Source organism: Rattus norvegicus, chromosome 18 (genome assembly GCF_036323735.1).
Source record: "Rattus norvegicus strain BN/NHsdMcwi chromosome 18, GRCr8, whole genome shotgun sequence".
Taxonomy (NCBI): Eukaryota; Metazoa; Chordata; class Mammalia; order Rodentia; family Muridae; genus Rattus; species Rattus norvegicus.
In genome coordinates, this window is record NC_086036.1 from 15,523,259 (window position 1) to 15,541,259 (window position 18,001).

The 18,001-nt window shown below is 41.3% G+C and overlaps 1 protein-coding gene across 10 annotated transcripts; it reads right to left on the minus strand.

Annotated features, from left to right (window-relative positions):
- Positions 1 to 1,054: 1,054 nt before the first annotated feature.
- Zscan30 (zinc finger and SCAN domain containing 30) lies at positions 1,055 to 17,725 on the minus strand. Of its 10 annotated transcripts, none has more exons than XR_010059591.1 (5): positions 17,649 to 17,688; positions 10,679 to 11,087; positions 10,215 to 10,389; positions 4,490 to 5,811; positions 1,055 to 2,283 (listed from the first exon to the last, which is right to left on the minus strand). XR_010059591.1 is itself a non-coding variant. In XM_063277489.1 (5 exons), exons 3-5 carry the CDS (start codon positions 11,084 to 11,086, stop codon positions 4,790 to 4,792), a joined length of 1,605 nt encoding a protein of 534 aa, XP_063133559.1. In that variant the 5' UTR covers positions 11,087 to 11,192; positions 14,349 to 14,496; positions 17,649 to 17,721; the 3' UTR covers positions 3,207 to 4,789. The 10 variants fall into 10 exon arrangements, 9 of the variants coding, with proteins under 9 accessions (NP_001387689.1, XP_063133559.1, XP_063133558.1 ...); XM_063277489.1 differs by lacking the exon at positions 1,055 to 2,283 and adding an exon at positions 14,349 to 14,496 and having other exon boundaries at positions 3,207 to 5,811; positions 10,679 to 11,192; positions 17,649 to 17,721; XM_063277488.1 differs by lacking the exon at positions 1,055 to 2,283 and adding an exon at positions 14,349 to 14,496 and having other exon boundaries at positions 3,207 to 5,811; positions 17,649 to 17,707.
- Positions 17,726 to 18,001: the final 276 nt, after the last annotated feature.

An 18,001-nucleotide genomic window follows, 5' to 3' on the forward strand; every position in this document is an offset into this window, starting at 1 on the left:
AAATGAAATCAGCTTGAAAAGTAAAAGATACGAGTTAATTTACACAAGTGGAAAGTCCCATCTCTTCCCTACTGCCATGCTGGGAACTGAACTTAGGGCTTAACATGCTAGGCAAGTGGGCAGGCCTATGTAATTTTTTAATACTTGTTTTGTGTCAGGGACTAGGAATATAATGGGGTAGGGGGGAATGATTTCTACAGTTTAATAGCTATTACTAGTCAGATAATAAAATGACACTTAGTGTGGTCAGTCTATTAGACTTTTAAGAGTGCTTCTTAAGCACTTTCCCCAGTTCCTTGTCCAAGAACTTGGATAAAGGAAATTGAAATAAGAAGATTGAGGAGTTAACCAGGAAGGAAAGCCAGGTAACAAGAAAGGAAGAGATCTTTGTGTTTAATGGCAGGAACAAACCATGGAACATTGCCTAGAGTTCAGACTTGGCATCACATCTGTGAGAAGTATGACTGCAGGCAGGCTCTCACGCACTGCAGAGGAGCCTAGGAAGACAATGGTAGGAGTAGACTATATAAGAGAACAGCCTAGATAGAGACCCGTTGAATTCCTTAGAATACTGGAGTTGCTGGAGTTGATGTGTTAGAAGATGCCACAGCAACTGTGCTTAGAGCTGCTTCTCCACCATTTTTCCATCTTGGCATGACTGCCTGCACTTGGGTGCTCAAAAATTGTCAGTTTCTAGGTCTTTGGATTTTTCTCCAGATACTTCACACATGTCTTATGTTAGCAATATTTAGCAGTATCTTGAAAAAATGTAAGGACCTTGCTAGAGAAGGGACAACAAAAGTGTAATTCCTGTTAGTTAGGACTTCCTCTCTTCTGAGGAACCCATCAGAAGAGAACGGTAAGGCTGGTGCATAGTGCAAGGAGGAAGTTAATCAACTCAAGCCTCGTCATCCCTGTACCCTGGACAGTGAGACAAAAGAAGGTTGAAGCATCCCTGGCTAATTTAAGCTACATAATAGGCCCTAGGACCCCATCTCAAAATACTGGGGAAAAAAGCTGTTTGGAGGAGTAACACACCAAACTCAAGTCTATGTAAAAAGAGAAAAACAATTTTTATGAGGACACAAAAGTAATCCTGTCTTGGACATTTATAGGTGAGTATGTACTAACCAGTAAGAATAACAAGCCAAATGCCTAATGTAGTTGTTAAGTAGGATAATGTTTACAAAAGGGAAATATTCTGGAGCTCTTACATAGATCAGAGAGAGATGTAACAGGTGCTTGCCAAGGGCTTTGTGTATGTGTTAGTCATTAGTACAAATCATATTTTGTACATAGGAAATGGAGACTTGTAGTTACAAGGTCAGAATTTGAAATCAGAACCCTTTTCTGGGAGCACATTAACACTATCCATGAAAAAATTGTTAACATTTTAACAGATCCCAGAAGTGCCACTCAACAATCCATTTATGTTCGGTCTTACACCATCATATTGGCGCAAGAATGAAAGTGATACTTGTTTTTCATATAAAATTAATAAGGATTCAGGCAAATTAGGACTCTCTTGCTGATGGATGTGACTGCATATTTCTGCCAATCAATATCAGAAGCCTTAAGCACTCACTGCCTTTGTCTTTGAAATTCTACCCAGAAATATATTTAAACCATGACCATGCAGTCTTAGCTGTTAAAATGTGTTGAAGATTCATAATATATTAAATACATAATCTATACAACAGTGACCCCATGTAAAACACATGCATTAAAATAGAAACATACAATGTCAAGATGTTACAGTAGTTACTTCTGGGTGGTAAAGCTACAGGTAATGTCCTTTTTTATATTTCAGGTTTTACTACAAAATCTAATACTGCGTATAGAGCCAGGGGCTAGAGAATAATTCAGTTGTAAATCATGAGCTCACTGTGTTTAAGGCCCATGCTTGATCCCAGCCCTGTGTGGCTGGTAGGGAACAAAAACAGCCCAAAACAGCAGTAAGAGTAAGTACTCGCTTCCTCTAACCCCTGCCTTAGCTCTAACAGACTTAGCTCTGGTCTGTCACTGTGATGAGTTCAATGCACACTTACCTGCTCCATAATGTACAAGAGTCCCCTTCCAGTCTCCTGTGTGGGTAACTCACATGCTTAAAGATCTACGGCTGAGAAAAGCGAGTCTTGTAGGTGGTTAACAGCTTTGGTCATTAGTGCTTTCCCATGAATTCAGCAGGCATACACAAGTTATCTTGACTATATTCTCATGTTAAAGAGCTGAAGATGATCTTAAGTTTCAGTCTTTATGAAACAGAGTGGACACCAACATGAGCTGAAAGAAAAAGTTGTTTTGTCTTTCAACAGCCTTTTCTTTTTCTTTTTTTTAAAGATTTATTTATTTTATGTACAGCACTCTGCCTGCATATGTGACTGCAGGCCAGAAGAGGGCACCAGATCTCATTACAGATGGTTGTGAGCCACCATGTGGTGGCTGGGAATTGAACTCATGACCTCTGGAAGAGCAGTCAGTGCTCTTAACCGCTGAGCCATCTCTTCAGCCCTCAACAACCTTTTCTGAAAGAAAATAATGCCCTTTTCTCTGCTCCATGCCTTTCTCCCCTTTGCTCCAGAGGCTGTCTAAAAAGTCTAGAAAGCAGCACTTGCCTTACATGACTCTTAAATCAGTCACCCTTTTTCTTCCTCATTTCCACTGCCCGCAACCAAAACTGAGAGACTTGAACTTTAAGACATTTGACAATGGCCTAATAACCTACTTTTGTTTGTGAACTGCCAAGGAGAAAGTCACATCTCTTGGGCCAGCCTAGGCTTTTATGTGAAACCCTGTCTCAAAATTACTCAAAACATAGGACTAGAGAGAGAGCTCAGTGGTTAAGAGCAGGACTACTCTTACAGAGGGTCAGAGTTCCATTCCCAGAACCCACATTGGGTGGTGTACCCCTGTAACTCTACTTCAAGTGTCCTCTTCTGGCTTCTGCAGGCATTTGCATTCACATACACATAATTCTGGAGTAGTGATTCCAAAGGTCTTTCTTAGTATTGAAGAAGGAGGATATCTAGGTGGATTTGTTCTCCTTCTCTTCAACAACTCAACCTTAAAGTCTGAGCTTCCTGATGCTATTTATTTAATCCAAGAAGTAGAAATTAAGTGTGCTACTTCTCTTTTCTACCCTTTCCACCCTCCAGCATAACTCCACTCATGTTCTGTTCTTTACTGGAATGATTTAAAAGCAAAACTTTAAAATTTCAGTTTTATTACAGTACATTACCATTACACGCTGACAGTACTAAGCAGCTGGAGTGCAAACTGAACATATAAATGTTAAAGGTTAGCAAAGTCACACTAGATTCTTACCAAAACTATTAGAATTGGGGAAAAACTTTAATAGGAAGTTCAAAAGTTAATTTTGCTATGGGTAATGGGATTATGGATGACTTGATTTATCAACATTCACAATTAGAAAAAGGATAAATATTTAAAACATTGACTCATTCACTTGTCACCTATAAGAAAAGGCAATTCACTGTCCATTTGAATGATCCCTTTATGGTAGATCTTAAATGATAAATTGCACAACCTTTAGAAGTACCATATCCAATGTCACCTCATTTACTCACAATAGCGATTATTACCAAGTGTTTTGTTTTTTTTTTAAAGTACACTCCTAGGTAGAAATTACCCACAGCAATTGTGGATTAATTAAAACTGCCAAATTAAACTCAAGGAAGAATTCTGTAGAATCCGAAGGACTGGCTCTGTATTTCCCTCAAGTGGCTTATCATCTGCAAACCTAATGCCAAGGACGCTCCAGACTCCAGTGTCCTTCAGCTTCCCATGCCTGCTGTTTCCTTAGTATACAGGCATGACTTTAGAAACACCAGTTTTATTTTCTATCATAATTCTGAATACTTCTAGATCATGTAGGTCACTTATGATGTGAAATACATTATCCAACTCAGGCTATTACCAACAGGAGAAGAAACCAATCTGGCTTCTGAACGAGGGTCAAAATACAGGAATGTCTCCATATCCTCTTCTCATCGTGCCATGTATGCTATGACCTCTGCCTCTGTTCTGCCATTAGCCAAGCTGCTGCTTCTACATTTTTACATCTCAATATCACATCCAAGGAATTTTTAGTTAACTCATAGATCAGAAAACATCTCTGATATGTCTTCCAACAGAACCCTGAATTTATCTGGCAGTTATTGCCACACACTTAAATATGTATATTCTATTAGCCTTTAATTTGGAGAGTGCAATGACCAAGCCTGTTCTCCAGTGGCTAAGCCCAGCAATTTCCAAATAAGGAAATAGACTGCAGCAGAAAGCTAAGGGTTAAAAGCACTAACAAGGGTGCTTTTCCATTCCTCAGATATGAAACTGATCCAGGACATGACATTTCATAGCCTCAATTAAACATTTCAGGGTTCAGTAATTCTTAAAATATCCTGTCAGGCACAAACACTAGACAGATCTTATAGAGATCTTAGGATCTGTGCCTCAGTCATGGACTTACATGAAGGTGCTCAATGGCAGTTCTATCTGCAGTGAAGTGGGATGAAGAACAGATGGGTTAGAGTCCTCATCCAGAAATGAGTCAGTCTTTTCCCCCCTTAGAAAATACCATTCTTTGTAGACAAGTTCTGGATAAAATTCTTCTTTCAATATGCAAGCATTTTGTGTGGATCTCTTTTTTTCAGAAAAGAACTGGGCTGGAAAGACAAAAGTCCTGCCATTAGGAAACTTCTCTATCTTCTGTGGAGTCTCGCCTTCAAAGAGAATTCCTTACATTTCACAGTTGTACAACCACTTACCCTCAGAGTTTAACTCTGGTGTGTGTTCTCTGATGTCGCACAAGGCCTGACCTATGCCTAAATGTTTTCCTACATTCATTACATTCATAAGGTTTCTCCCCAGAGTGAGTTCTTTGGTGAACAGTGAGTGCTGTGCTTCTATTAAAGGACTTTCCACATTCATTACATTGATAAGGTTTCTCACCAGTGTGGATTCTTTGATGTTCCCTAAGAACATAACTTGTCCAAAAAGTTTTCCCACATTCAGTGCATTTAAAGCCTTTATCTCCACTGTGAATCTTCTTATGCTGAATAAGAGCAGAACTCTGGACGAAGGCTCTTCCACATTCTTCACAACTGTAAGGTTTCTCTCCACTGTGAATCTTCTTATGCTGAATAAGAGTAGAACACTGACTGAAGGCTCTCCCACACTCATCACAACCATAAGGTTTCTCTCCAGTATGAATTCTCCTATGCCTAGTAAGCCCTGTGTTGTTCCCAAAAGCTTTTCCACAGTCACAGCATTTATAGGGTTTTTCACCACTGTGAATTCTCTGATGTCTAACAAGGTCTGCTCTGAAACCAAAGGCCTTTCCACATTCTTTACATGCATAAGGTCTCTCTCCAGTATGACTTCTCTGATGTCTAATCAGCTTTGACCTATTGCAAAAAGCTTTCCCACAATCCATGCATGCATAGAGCAGTTTCCCTGTGTCAGTTCTGGGCTGTGTAGTACCATGTAAGTTTTGACTAAGGATCCCTTCACTTTCATTATACTCAAAGATGTTCTGTTCTGTAGGCGTTTTCTTGCTAAAGGGTGCCAAACTGAAACCGCCTTCCTGAGAAGAAAGCGGACTCGTTTTGTTGCTTGTATCATCACTTCCTTGTTGCTTCTCGTTGTCCAGAAATTCCATAGTTTCTTCAACTCTCTGTACTGGAGAAGTTTCCCTAGGAAGTCTTCCTGGAGATTCCATGGCCACTGATGCAACACATTCAATCCCTTCTTGCTTTGCTGTCAATGCTTTCCCAGTTGCCATCTTGCTGTCTAAAAATATGGATAGGATGTGTCATTTCTTTTTCATGTTAAAAAAAGTTGAAGAAGGAACAACAAGTAAACCAAAGGAAAAGGTAAGTGCTGGGTTCGGAGAGGCAGCTCAGTGATTAAGGTGCATATTCGTCTTGCAGGGACGCACTTCAGTTTCTAGCACCCGCATGGTGGCTCACAACTATCCCTAACTTCAGTTCCAGGAACTCCAACACCCCTGCCTCTGTGGGACCAGGCATGCAGGTGATACACGTATGAACATACAGGCAAACATGCACATTTTTTAAAAAAAACAAAACAGGGATGGACATATAGCCAAATGACAGACTGTTTACAAACACAAGGCCCTGGGTTTGATCTTCAGGAATAGGGAAGGGATACGGCTGGGGAAATGACAATTACATTCCCAATATAGAAACATTTAAGAGAATAAAATGGACAAAGAATGTAAGTCAGTATTGAAGATGTTGAGTAGTGAACAAGAAAACAATACTTTGAGGTAACAAACACTTCATATCAGCCATAAGCCAGAAAGAGACTATTCTAAATTAGCTGATGTGAGAGAAGAGGTAATACAAGATAACCAGGAATAAAATGTCTTAAGAGTTGTACATCAGTGCAATGTCTAGCAAAGTAGGAGAGCACGTAATACTATAAAATGTTTGGGGGATAAGAATTAGACAAAGGGAATGGGCAGGACACAGAAAGCAAGAAGGCATTTGCAAATTCTCACAGGTTCCAAATAGGGCAAATATAAGTGTTATATTTATGTATATTTGTATACTTACATATTTATATATAGTATATAATTTTATATAAAAAATTTACTGGGATTGGGGATTTGGCTCAGTGGTAGAGCGCTTGCCTAGCAAGCGCAAGGCCCTGGGTTCGGTCCCCAGCTCAGAAAAAAAAAAAAAATTTACTTAAAAGGTTTATGTGTTCAAATACAATTTTTATATTTCAATATATATAAACATAAGCTATATATAAATATATGCAAATATAAATGTAAGTAGAGAAAGAAAAAGCATTTAAAAAGAAACACTCTGGGTTCCTTACTCATTCTTGCTCAAGTACAAGTATTACCAAATTCATCTCATAAGTCTAGATGGGGCGGGGGGTGGGGGGATGATGCAAACAGTTGCCTAAGGGCCTAATCAAATCCAGCTATCTTATAGCATGTCTTTTTATGTCAAAATTTCCAGTATCTCAAAACAAGAACCACTAGATATAGTTGATATAAATTGAGTTCTTTTAAGGGTAAAATCTGAACTGTTAAATTATTTTTATTCTGTCAAAAATCCTCTAAATATATACATTTTATAAACCAGGGAACAAAAGCTTTCAAGAGTTTTGGGAGATTATTCATCGATAGTCAAGATTAAAGATCGCTAACTTCCATGTAAGGTCTCTCCCAGGTGACTTGCCTGACTTTTTGGAAGCAGAGCTGTAGTTGTACTTAAAAGAAAAATAATTTAAAACTCATTTTAATTCATCTGTGGAGAAGGGATAGTTTTACATGAAAAAAAAAAATAAACACTTCTGATAGTCAAGTTTCACAACACCTTGAAAACAATATAGCATTACAGTGAATTCTAGCAAAGCTGAGAGCAAGCTGGCTTCCTTTTCTGTCATTCCTTATGAAAAATCAGAGAAAACAGATAAAATCTGAAATGAAATTTGCACTGTACTTGGATTTCAGAAATTTATATCATTAGTTATATCGACAACTTCCTCAAGGCTGTGCTTATTTTAAAAGTTATGAGAAAAGGCTAGATGGTGGTACTCAAATTAAATCCTAATACTCATGAGACAAAGACAGGCAAATAGGCCTGTCTTTGAGTATGAGGCCAGCCTCATCTACATCCAGAGTTCCAAGACAGCCAGGGTTGTAACCCATATCTCAAATAAATAAAAAGAATAAAATACTCAACAAACCACTAGTATATAATAAAATCATAAAAACAGGGTATTTGTCAGGTGTAGTGATGCACACCTTTAATCCCAGTATTTGGGACGCAGAGGCAAGTGGATTTCTGTGAGTTCTTGGCCAGCCTGGTCTGCACAGTCTCAAAAACAAAACAACAAAAATACATACAGCAAGTACATGAAGTTAAAGGATGTGATCAGAGAAAGGTTGACCTTGGATGCATAAATCAGAAAAAACTATTTTTTTCCTGTTGCCCAAAAGACAGCAGGTGTGAAGGAGACAGTAATCTCACTTTTAATCTCATGCCCAAAATGTACATTCACAGCCTAAGGCACTAAGAGCTTCAACCTATGATGCACAACCTGAGCTGGAAATTAGAGCTGGATCTGTAAGTTAGAGTCTAAGTTAGTCTAATATAGCAGAGTCTGTAAAGACCTTAATAAAACCGAGCAAGGGCCAGGTGTGTGGCATACGACTTTTAACCCAGGCCCTCGGAAGGCAGAGGAACATGGCTGGTCTATATATTGAGTATCAGGTTCAGGACAAAAAACAAAAACCAGAGAGAAGAGGGGACTAGATATATCTGCCCTAAAAGACTTAAGAGATTGTTATGGTCTGAATGCTATTCTCTAAAGCTTATCTGTTGGGAGCTTAGTCCCTGTATGGTGATGTCAACTGATGTAACCTTTCAGCTGGTGAGCTGTTAGGAGACCCCAAGTTAACTGTGATGCCCTCAAAAAGGATTAAGGCGGGCTGGAGAGATGGCTCAGCGGTTAAGAGCACCCGACTGCTCTTCCAGAGGTCATGAGTTCAATTCCCAGCAACCACATGGTGGCTCACAACCATCTGTAAAGAGATCTGATGCCCTCTTCTGGTGTATCTGAAGACAGCTACAGTGTACTTATATATAATAAATAAATAAATCTTAAAAAAAAAAAAAAAAGGATTAAGGTGCTTCTCATAGGGTTCTGGTTAGTTCCCACAGTTGGTGGTCTCTGCTTCCTGCTTCTGTATGATAACTTGCTTCTGCCTATATTCTCATAACTAACATTAGGTATAATGTAGAAAGATCCCAAACCAGAAATAAGCCAAAGAAGCTAACATAGCCTTAAACCTCTAAATGCATGAGGTAACAAACCACTTTTTTCTTTATAACGTTAGTTGCGTCAGGTATCTCATTGTACTTATAACTAATATGATTCCTTTGGTGAACTGCCAAAGTCTGAGGTGAGGCTCTCAGGCTTCCGTCCTTGTATTCCTAGTTCTACCAACATACAGTGAACAGGTTTACATCTTAGGGTAGAGTCCTACTAACCAAGCACTTGTAACTGCAGTATAACTATAGTAAGAATGAGTGATGTAATATAGGGCTGGAGAGATGGCTCAGCAATTAAGAGGTCCTGAGTTCAATTCCCAGTAACTACATGATGGCTCACAACCATCTGTAATGGGCATCTGAGGCCCTCTTCTGGTGTGTCTGAAGACAGCGACAGTGTACCCACATGCATGAAATAAATAAATCTTTAAAAAAAATGAGTAATGTAAATTGCATAGGCTTGAATGAATTGAGTCAACAAGATTGCTTTGGCACCTGTGATATTTTCTATCCATAATACTGGCATCATGTTAGCCCATGCATTTTATCAGTTGAGAGAATTGGAAGGACAGTGGAGGAGACTTCTGTTCATTTCTCACAGCATGTAGGACACCCAACAACATATGCCCCAATAAATCTTAGAGAAACTGTCCTCCTCGGCAGCTTCCCAGCAAATTTTATGTTACATCACATTTCCTGGCAGGCTTTTGGCGCCCTAAAGGTGGCTCCTACTAAATCTAGCCTGCCGAGGATTTCGGAGAACATCTCTACTGCCATCTGTGACTGTGCCCTCTAACAAGATCGGATCTCAGGCCTAGCAGGAGCAGATGACACATGGCACCCTCTTGCATGTGTGTTCTCCTGAGGACTTTACCTTAGCCTTGTACTTCCTAGAGTTTGGCTTTTAGTTATACTACATAGTGGTCAATGCCTTGCTACTTTTCTTCTTCTTTGAGACCATCTCATGTAGTCCAGGCTAGCCTGTAACATGCAACCCTCCTACCTCTCAGCCTTTCACGTCAGTACTGGTATTATAGGTGTATGCCACCACATCTGGCTTGCAGCTGAGGATTTTTTTAATATTAAGTTTTTCCTTTTCCAAGTTATTATGAGACTTTAGCTTCTGACAGTATTTTCATCCCTCTTAGAAACTGTCTTGTCAGTGTGACAAAAATGTTTTAAAAACAGTTATTAGTCTTGAATATGGCATTAGGAAATCTTACTAAAGACTACTTTTAATCCAAGTTAAAATTATATTAAAATTTCAGATTCTAGGCTGAGTCAATTAATGACTATTTCGAGGCTAGCAGGGCTTTCCAACAATACTTAGTGACAGTCATTAAGAAAGTAAACCTTGGCACATTCAATAATCCTCACCTTCATCCTCAACCCTAAATGGTAGGGTCGCCTTGTCTCTCTCATGGAAAACCTGGGGCTCCTGAAGTTCACTCTTGCAATGGTTTTCCAAGGACTGCAGTGGACTACTCAGAGACTCCGACATTCCCATGAGTGTCGTTTCTTTGCAGATCATTTCTTGACCATGAGCTGTGTTCTAGAGTAACAAGTACCAGTGACTGAGTGCAGATAAGAGAAAAACCCTACAGCAACAGGGCAAGATGAAGAAGCAGAAAACTGTCAGATGACTACAAAACAAAACAATAACAAAAAAAAAAAAAACACCCCAGTGCTACAAACCCCCATGATTTGAACTAATGGGTAAATGAATAATTTACCAAGAGACAGAAACTGATTAAGTTCCCTGAGAGCTGAGTGAGTGCTACTCATCCTGGCTTCTCTATTGAACACAAGAGAACAAAACCAGCAAAAACCTGACATCTTACCTGGTGCTTGGGTTCATCAAATTCTCTCTCCAGCTCCTCCAACAGAGTCACAGCCTCCTCTCCATTTCTGGGCCCGTGTTCTTGCACCCAGGCCTTTAGCTCCATAGGCAAGATGGTCAGAAACTGCTCCAGCACCAGCAGCTCAAGGATCTGCTCCTTGGAGTGCTCCTCTGGCCTCAGCCATTGCTGGCAAAACTTCTGCAGTTGGTTCAGAGCCTGCCGGGGCCCAGTGAAATCAGAGTAGCCAAACTGTCTGAACTGCTGACGGAAAACCTCCTGGCTCTGGAGGTGTCCCTGGAAACCAAAGTCCTGCTTCCAAACACCATCTTTCTCTTCAGTTTTCACAAAGCTGAGCCCACTTTGTCCTTTTGGAGCACGACAGGCCAAGGCCGCTGTTTCTCTGGACATCCTGAACAGAATAATACAAAAGGCTACCTAGCTGAGGCAGAGAGGAGGTAGATCCAAAGAACCCCTGGGGTGGACAGTGTGCGTGTCACACAGGGAAAGCAGGCACCTGCAATGTAATACGTGTCTATGAAGGATACCCACTATATCTATGAAGGACACCCACCATATACCACTGCTAAATGTACTACGTGTCTATGAAGGACACCCACTATATACCACTGCTAAATGTACTACGTGTCTATGAAGGACACCCACTATATACCACTGCTAAATGTACTACGTGTCTATGAAGGACACCCACCATATACCACTGCTAAAACATGCAGAGCCGTGGGATGCAGCTCAGTGATCACAGTGCCTGGTAAGTGAACGGGCATTTCCATACAAATGATGATCTACAGATCATTCAAGACTGTTTTCAGGATGTGAGACAGAAGGTAATGTATTACCTTTAGTAAGAGCATTAGATAATAACATCAAGGATACTAAGCTAGTGCTCCTTATGAACCATCATCTTTCTGTCCATTCTCCAAATGAGGCTTCCGAGGGTGATAAGCTGACCAAAGGCACACAGCTAGTAAACAGAGCTGCAATGTTGCAAGTAAAGTACTTAGCTCTACTATACCATGGAGTCTCCCCAAAGATGGGGACTCAAAACCTAACGCTTGCTGTGGGCAGTTTACATGAGTTACTTATTGGGTCTCAACAATACCACTGTGCAGTAAATAGCCCCATGTTTGCAGATGAAGAAGCCAAGCATCTTGAATTTCCCCAAGTCACCAAACTGGTCAGGATGTTAACCTAGGATTGCCCGACTCTCAATCACTAGCTGTTTTTATTCCAGAATGGATTGTCCAGACCAACCTTGGTAGTTCTTGCAAATTAGAATGATGACAAGAATGTAAGGATGAGGGTCATGGGAAATCCCCATGAGTGCATAAAGAAGGAAAGCCAGAGCACAAGAGTCATGGGTTCCCTTCGTTATTTCACAAATACTTTAAAATTTACTATGTACTATACAGACTGCTAAACAGAAGTCTTGAATTAAGTTCTCTTCCGAGGGACTCTGAGTTCAGTTTGGGAAAGCAACAGGTAAATAATATGATCAATGAAATTACAGGACAATCAAAGAAAGGCAAACACGAGGAAAAGACCAATGCCTAAGAGCAGAGAGAGGCAGCCAGAAGAGCCAGAATGAGCTGCCTGCAAGATAAAAAATAGGAGTTTGACCTGAGTGACACAAATGGGTGTGAGAAAACACTGCCCACTGAAAAAACTGATGGGAGTTTAGGAATAGCCGACTAATGGTTGTCACCTCCAGTTATAGCTCAATTATCGGTCATAGAAGATGGGCCCTAAGACAGATTCAGTCAGAATCCCCAGGAATACGGCTTTAGTAAATGCCCCAGGTATGTCTATGCACCCAGGTTTAAAAGTATATGCCAGACTCTGGAACACTAATGGACAGTAAGAGAAAAATACACCTTTAGTAGAACAGCCAAGCCATCCATGGTGTGAGTAGTGGAACCCCAAGGCCACAAGCATGGCTGGAAGGTCTGACTCCCATGCTGAGCAGTGTGCAGAAGAATGGGCGTGAGACCATAATGGCTTGAAGGATAGAAGACAAAGATGCAGAAACTAAACAGGTCTTAGAGTCCTATTTATCTGATAAGGGTTTAGAAGATAGAGGAGTCAAGACTAGGAATAATGTTTCAAGCCTATACTCCAACATTTACTAGGGTGGAGAAAGACTTTGTGAATTCCAAAGCTACATAGTGAGTTCTTACCTATACTCTGAGACCCTATCTCTAAAGAACAATGAATTCAGGTTTCTGGGCAACTCTACTGACTGGGAGCTGATTGTGCCCTATCTGAACTATTAAATAACAAAGTTAGGTCTGAGATACCTACAAAGTAACATCTCCTCAGTGCTTTGACAGATATTAACAGATGTTTCATAAATAGTCAAACATAAACCCATGGGTAAACAACATGGGCACTATATGGAGTATGTGTCTTAAGACAGGGTCTTACTATGCAGCTAGGACTAGCCCCCAAACTCGACAATCTTCCTCCTAAGCACCATCTGCTATATTTTAGTATAAGAGAAATAATTCCTTTTTTTCTTACTAGGTAAGTTGGTATTTAGGAAACATCAGGGCTACATAGTGATACCTTGTTTGGGGGTTGTGGGAGTAGAAGGACAGGATGGGACAGTACACATTTGTCACCAAACCTGACCTGAGTATGATACCTGGAACACAAAGGGTAAAAAGAGAATCCTGGAATTCTCTGCACACAAGCACACATGCGCTCACACACATCAAATAAATTAAAATATAAACAAAGGGAAACAAATGACGTGTGCCATGCTGTCAGACGTTTATGCCGTATTACAGCACTTGCCAGGGTTGCCCACTGATGTCTGTTCTTTAGTGATCAGCACTGTTATGTCTCTAGCCTTTTGATCCCAGTATTTGTGATACTCCTCATTTCTTTTTAAGATTTATTTTTAATTACATATAGGTATGTGTCAATGTATGGGTTGTGCTCATGAATGCAGTGCACACTGAGGCTAGAAAAGGACACTGGATTCCCTGGAGCTAGAGTTACAGGTGGTTGTGAGCCAGCCAACTTGGACGCTAGAAACCAAACTGAGGTCCTCTGCCAAGAGCAGTCAGTATAAACCCTCACCAGCCCTTACTCAATCTTTATTACAAATACTATGTCTCTATAGCATGTAAGCACGTGGGAGAAGTTAGAAGTTTTTGTTTCTGCTCCTCCAATTCCTTCCCAGTGCCCCCAGAAAGTTAGTCCAAGCATTTCCCCTTACTGTCCCTCTCCATGTCTCCCTCACTTTCAGCTAATATCCATCACCTAGTCTAGAACTCCCTCCAGATCTCCATACCTAGTTACTCACAGTTGCTCAATCTCATCATGCATTCTCTTGAATATCTCCAAAGGATTTCAATAGAATAGCTATCTGCCTGTTAGCAAGTAACCAACACATCTAACAGTCCTCTCCAACCCCTTCCTTCTATTCAAATTAATCCCTATTCGAATTAGGTTTTATTTCCTATCTCTAGAGTCTACAACTCCTCTTCTAGCCATCACCTAAAACTATCCCAGGTACCAAATCATACAGCTTACCACTTGGCTTTCTCTGACCAACTTTTGCTCACAGTGGTGTTTACTGATCAGGTCAGCTGTTGGTTTTGACTTTTGATACCTAATGTCATTGTAATGTGCTATCAGGACTTACTGGGAGGATGGAGGGATGGCTCAGGGGTTAGGAGCACTGGCTGCTCTTCCAGAGAATCTGACAGAGTTCAGCACATACGTGGCAGCTGACAGCAGTCTACAACTTGAGTTCCAGAGGATCTAATGCCCTCTTCTGGCTTCCAAGGGCACTGCAAACATTCAGAACAGAACATGTACATACATTAATCTTAAAAATATGTACATGTGTGTATATATAAATATATTATTAGTAAGAATGCTATATATGTGCCCTTCATATGTGTCTGGCTATTTTTTTAAAACACAAACTTTAATGTACTTATTCACTCAGGCTGTGTTCTAGCTCAGTCAGACGCTCCTAAATCAGATCCCAATCAAGCCACAAATCATTCTGAGATGTCAATGCTGAGAACCCTGACTTAGTCAAGAACCCATAAAAGACAAGGGTAAAGGGAACTGCATTTCTTTCAAAGCCCTTGACTTTTTGTCAAGAAACACACGACTAGAAGGTGAACTAGAGATGGCTCAGTGGTTACACCCACTGCTCTTACAGAGAACCCAGGCTCAGTTCCTAGCACCGACACAGTGGCTCACAACCTTCTATTACTCTAGTTCCAAGGACTCCCATGCACATGGGCCACATAAACTCACACAGACAAATACATAAATTAATTCACACACCTTAATGGGACTTCTGGTCTTGTCCATGACTACACAAACTACAATGTTTCTGTCACTCAACCCAATGAATCACATGACACTGTACATTATATACAGGATTATAACACTGAACATATATGCACATGTATACATATGTATGCATATAATATGCACATATATACATATATATTTACATGTGTCATAATAAAAATATAATTTCCAGGATGCACTGATCAACACTATACAAACTGAGAAACATTCCCACAGCAGTTAGCAGGTTTCAAGTAGTGATGTAACTCACGAAAACCCCTAGTGTTGAAGTCAGACAATCCTAATCAGTCAGTCAGGTAATCATGGCGAGATTCTGGGATTCCACTCTCCTGGAAAGAGCTAATACCGTAAGTACAGTAGCTAGTGCTGCACAGTATGCTAAGCCCCCTTTTATTTCGATGCTTTCACAGTCCCTCTCAGGGCTAGACAGTTCCCATAGCAGTAAGCAATTCAGCAAGGACTTCCTTTCCCTGGAAACCAACAGACCCAGAATCCCCTCCTTCCAAGTTTTCAGTGAGGCTCTCATCCTCAAGACCATCAATTTCCTATACTAATCTCTTCAAGGTCAGCACCAAACAAGCAGGGAAATCCCTATCTCCCAGAGTGCACTGCTGCTTCACCTGATCATCTTATAGAAACCACAGCTAAGATTCTTACCATTTCCCCTTGTACTTTCTGCCCTCTGACTCCAAGGCTTTCCTATTGAGGCACTCCACATCTCTTGAGCACTGAAGGAACAAACTATCTTACCAACACAAACCATCTCCTTTTAAAAAACACAGGTCAAAACTGTCCCAGTAAGATATTCAAGATAAGGGGCTGGAGAAATGGCTCAGTGGTTAAGAACTCTGACTGCTCTTCCAGAGGTCCTGAGTTCAATTCCCAGCAACCACATGGTGGCTCACAACCATCTGTAATGAGACCTGATGCTCTCTTCTGACATGTCTGAAGACAGCTACCGTGTACTTATATGAATAACATAAATAAATCTTTGGGCTGGAGACATGGCTCAGTGGTTAAGAGCACTGACTGCTCTTCCAGAGGTCCTGAGTTCAAATCCCAGCAACCACATGGTGGCTCACAACCATCTGTAATGAGCGCTGAGGCCCTCTTCTTGTGTGTCTGAAGACAGCTACAGTGCACTCATATATAATAAATAAATCTTTAAAAAAAAAAAAAACAGAGATTCAAGATAAGAAGCAAATTCCACTTTACAAGGAATGGGTTAAAGAATAGGCGTCACTGTGAAAAACTTACCAAAAGAACAGTTACTAAAAACAAGCCCAGGCCCAACTTCCATCCTCTCACAGGAGACTGTAGAGAGAGGCATTCCAGGGTTTCAGGGCACTCGCTCCTTAGGATACAAGTCTGAGGAAGCAAACTTGTCTGCAAGGGTATAAGGTAACTGATTCTGATCAGAAAAGCTGGATTTAGGTGTCACCCAGCAAGTGGTGAAAGGGAAGAGAGGGGGAGGCCCTGAACCTGGGAGGGAGCCCACCCCCACTTCTGGAAGATCAATCCCTGGCCCCCCTAGATGGCTAATCCGCCTGACGAGGGCACTTCTGGGTAACCAACCCTCTGCTGGCTGAGGCAGGCGGCTGTTATTAATGTATCTGCACTAAAACGAAATGTGTCAGAATGTTACTGCTTGATCATGCTATGGTGTAAATTCCACTCTTTCAACATATGCAAGTTGTCCCATCTTATGTGGCTTGTGGGGTAATCTGGACTGTTGTTTTTGTTGGGTTTGGTTTGGTTTGGTGTTTTGGGCCAGGGGCTCACCATATTTGAGCCAGCCTTTACTGACTTGATCCTCCTGCCTCCGCCACCTGAGTGCTGGGATTATGGGTCTAACTCCAGGTCCACAGTCTCGGATGAGTCCTCTGCTGGCTCATACACACTTTCCTCACAAAGTCCAAGTGCTCATTAGAAGAGACTTCACATTTTACAAGATCGTTAATATTTATTGTGTACAGGCACTAAGGGCTGAGCAGTTATCAAGACATTGCCCCTGCCATTACAGAACTTAACATCAGGGAGAGATATGTATTAAACAGAAGCACACATCTAATTGTGAATACAAATTACAAAAGGCCAGACCTCGTGGCCCAGGACTGACTGGATCTAGCTACTTGGGAGGCTGAGGTAGAAGTTCTCCAAATTCAAGGTCAGCCTGGGCTAGAGTGAGCTCTGGGCCACCCTGGGTAATTAGTGATATTGTGTCTCAGACTTTAAAACACTACTAAATTTAAAAACCTACATAGGACTTGGTGCTTTGAAAGTGTCTAATAAAGGGGAAAGCTAAGACCGTGATGAGACCTGGCCCTGTAATGAGCTTTGTCCACTAAGGCGCTTGCCAGCACCAACACACAGGAGGCGCTGGTAAGTGGAAGAGTAATCCGGTAAGTGCAATAGAACCCTAGGAGGACACACAGCGAGCAAAGGCACCCGCAGAGGAATAAGCAACCCGCGAATCTGCGAAGTGGCCTAGGCACAGCTCCAGGCTCTCCCCAAGCGGGCTCGGAGCGAGGGATAGAGGGAAGAATGTACAGGAGGATTGCGCCCCATCAGAGGGACCTGGAAGGCATCGAAGCTGCACCCTCGCACTCACCTCGCTCCGCACGTTACCTGCACAGCCCTGGGAAGCCGGAAAGCCACCGTGCTCGAGCGCCGGAAGTGGGAACGAGAGTGCCCCTCTAGGAAACCTGAAGGACTACTCTTCTATGGTTTCATGTACCATTTTGAGGGTGTCACAGTGACTGAATATATGATAAAACTGCAAGCAAAGATTACAGTGAGCCAGACCTTAAGAGTTGAATCAAGTCAGTGCGTGAAAGAGACTATTAGGTTTTCAATGTGTGTTCAAATGACTTAAAATACAAGTGTACTTTCCTCTCACACTGATCGACCCTCTGTTGGTGATTCTCAACTTTATGAAGAGTATTGTTTTAAGAGATAGAGTTT

Coding starts and splice junctions, on each gene's coding strand:
- Zscan30 (NM_001400760.1), bottom strand. CDS start 11,086: ATGTCCAGAGAAACAGCGGCCTTGGCCTGTCGTGCTCCAAAAGGACAA. Junction 10,390..10,678: donor TTGATGAACCCAAGCACCAG/GTAAGATGTCAG, acceptor TTGTTACTCTAG/AACACAGCTCATGGTCAAGA. Junction 5,812..10,214: donor ATTTAGGGTTGAGGATGAAG/GTGAGGATTATT, acceptor CCATATTTTTAG/ACAGCAAGATGGCAACTGGG.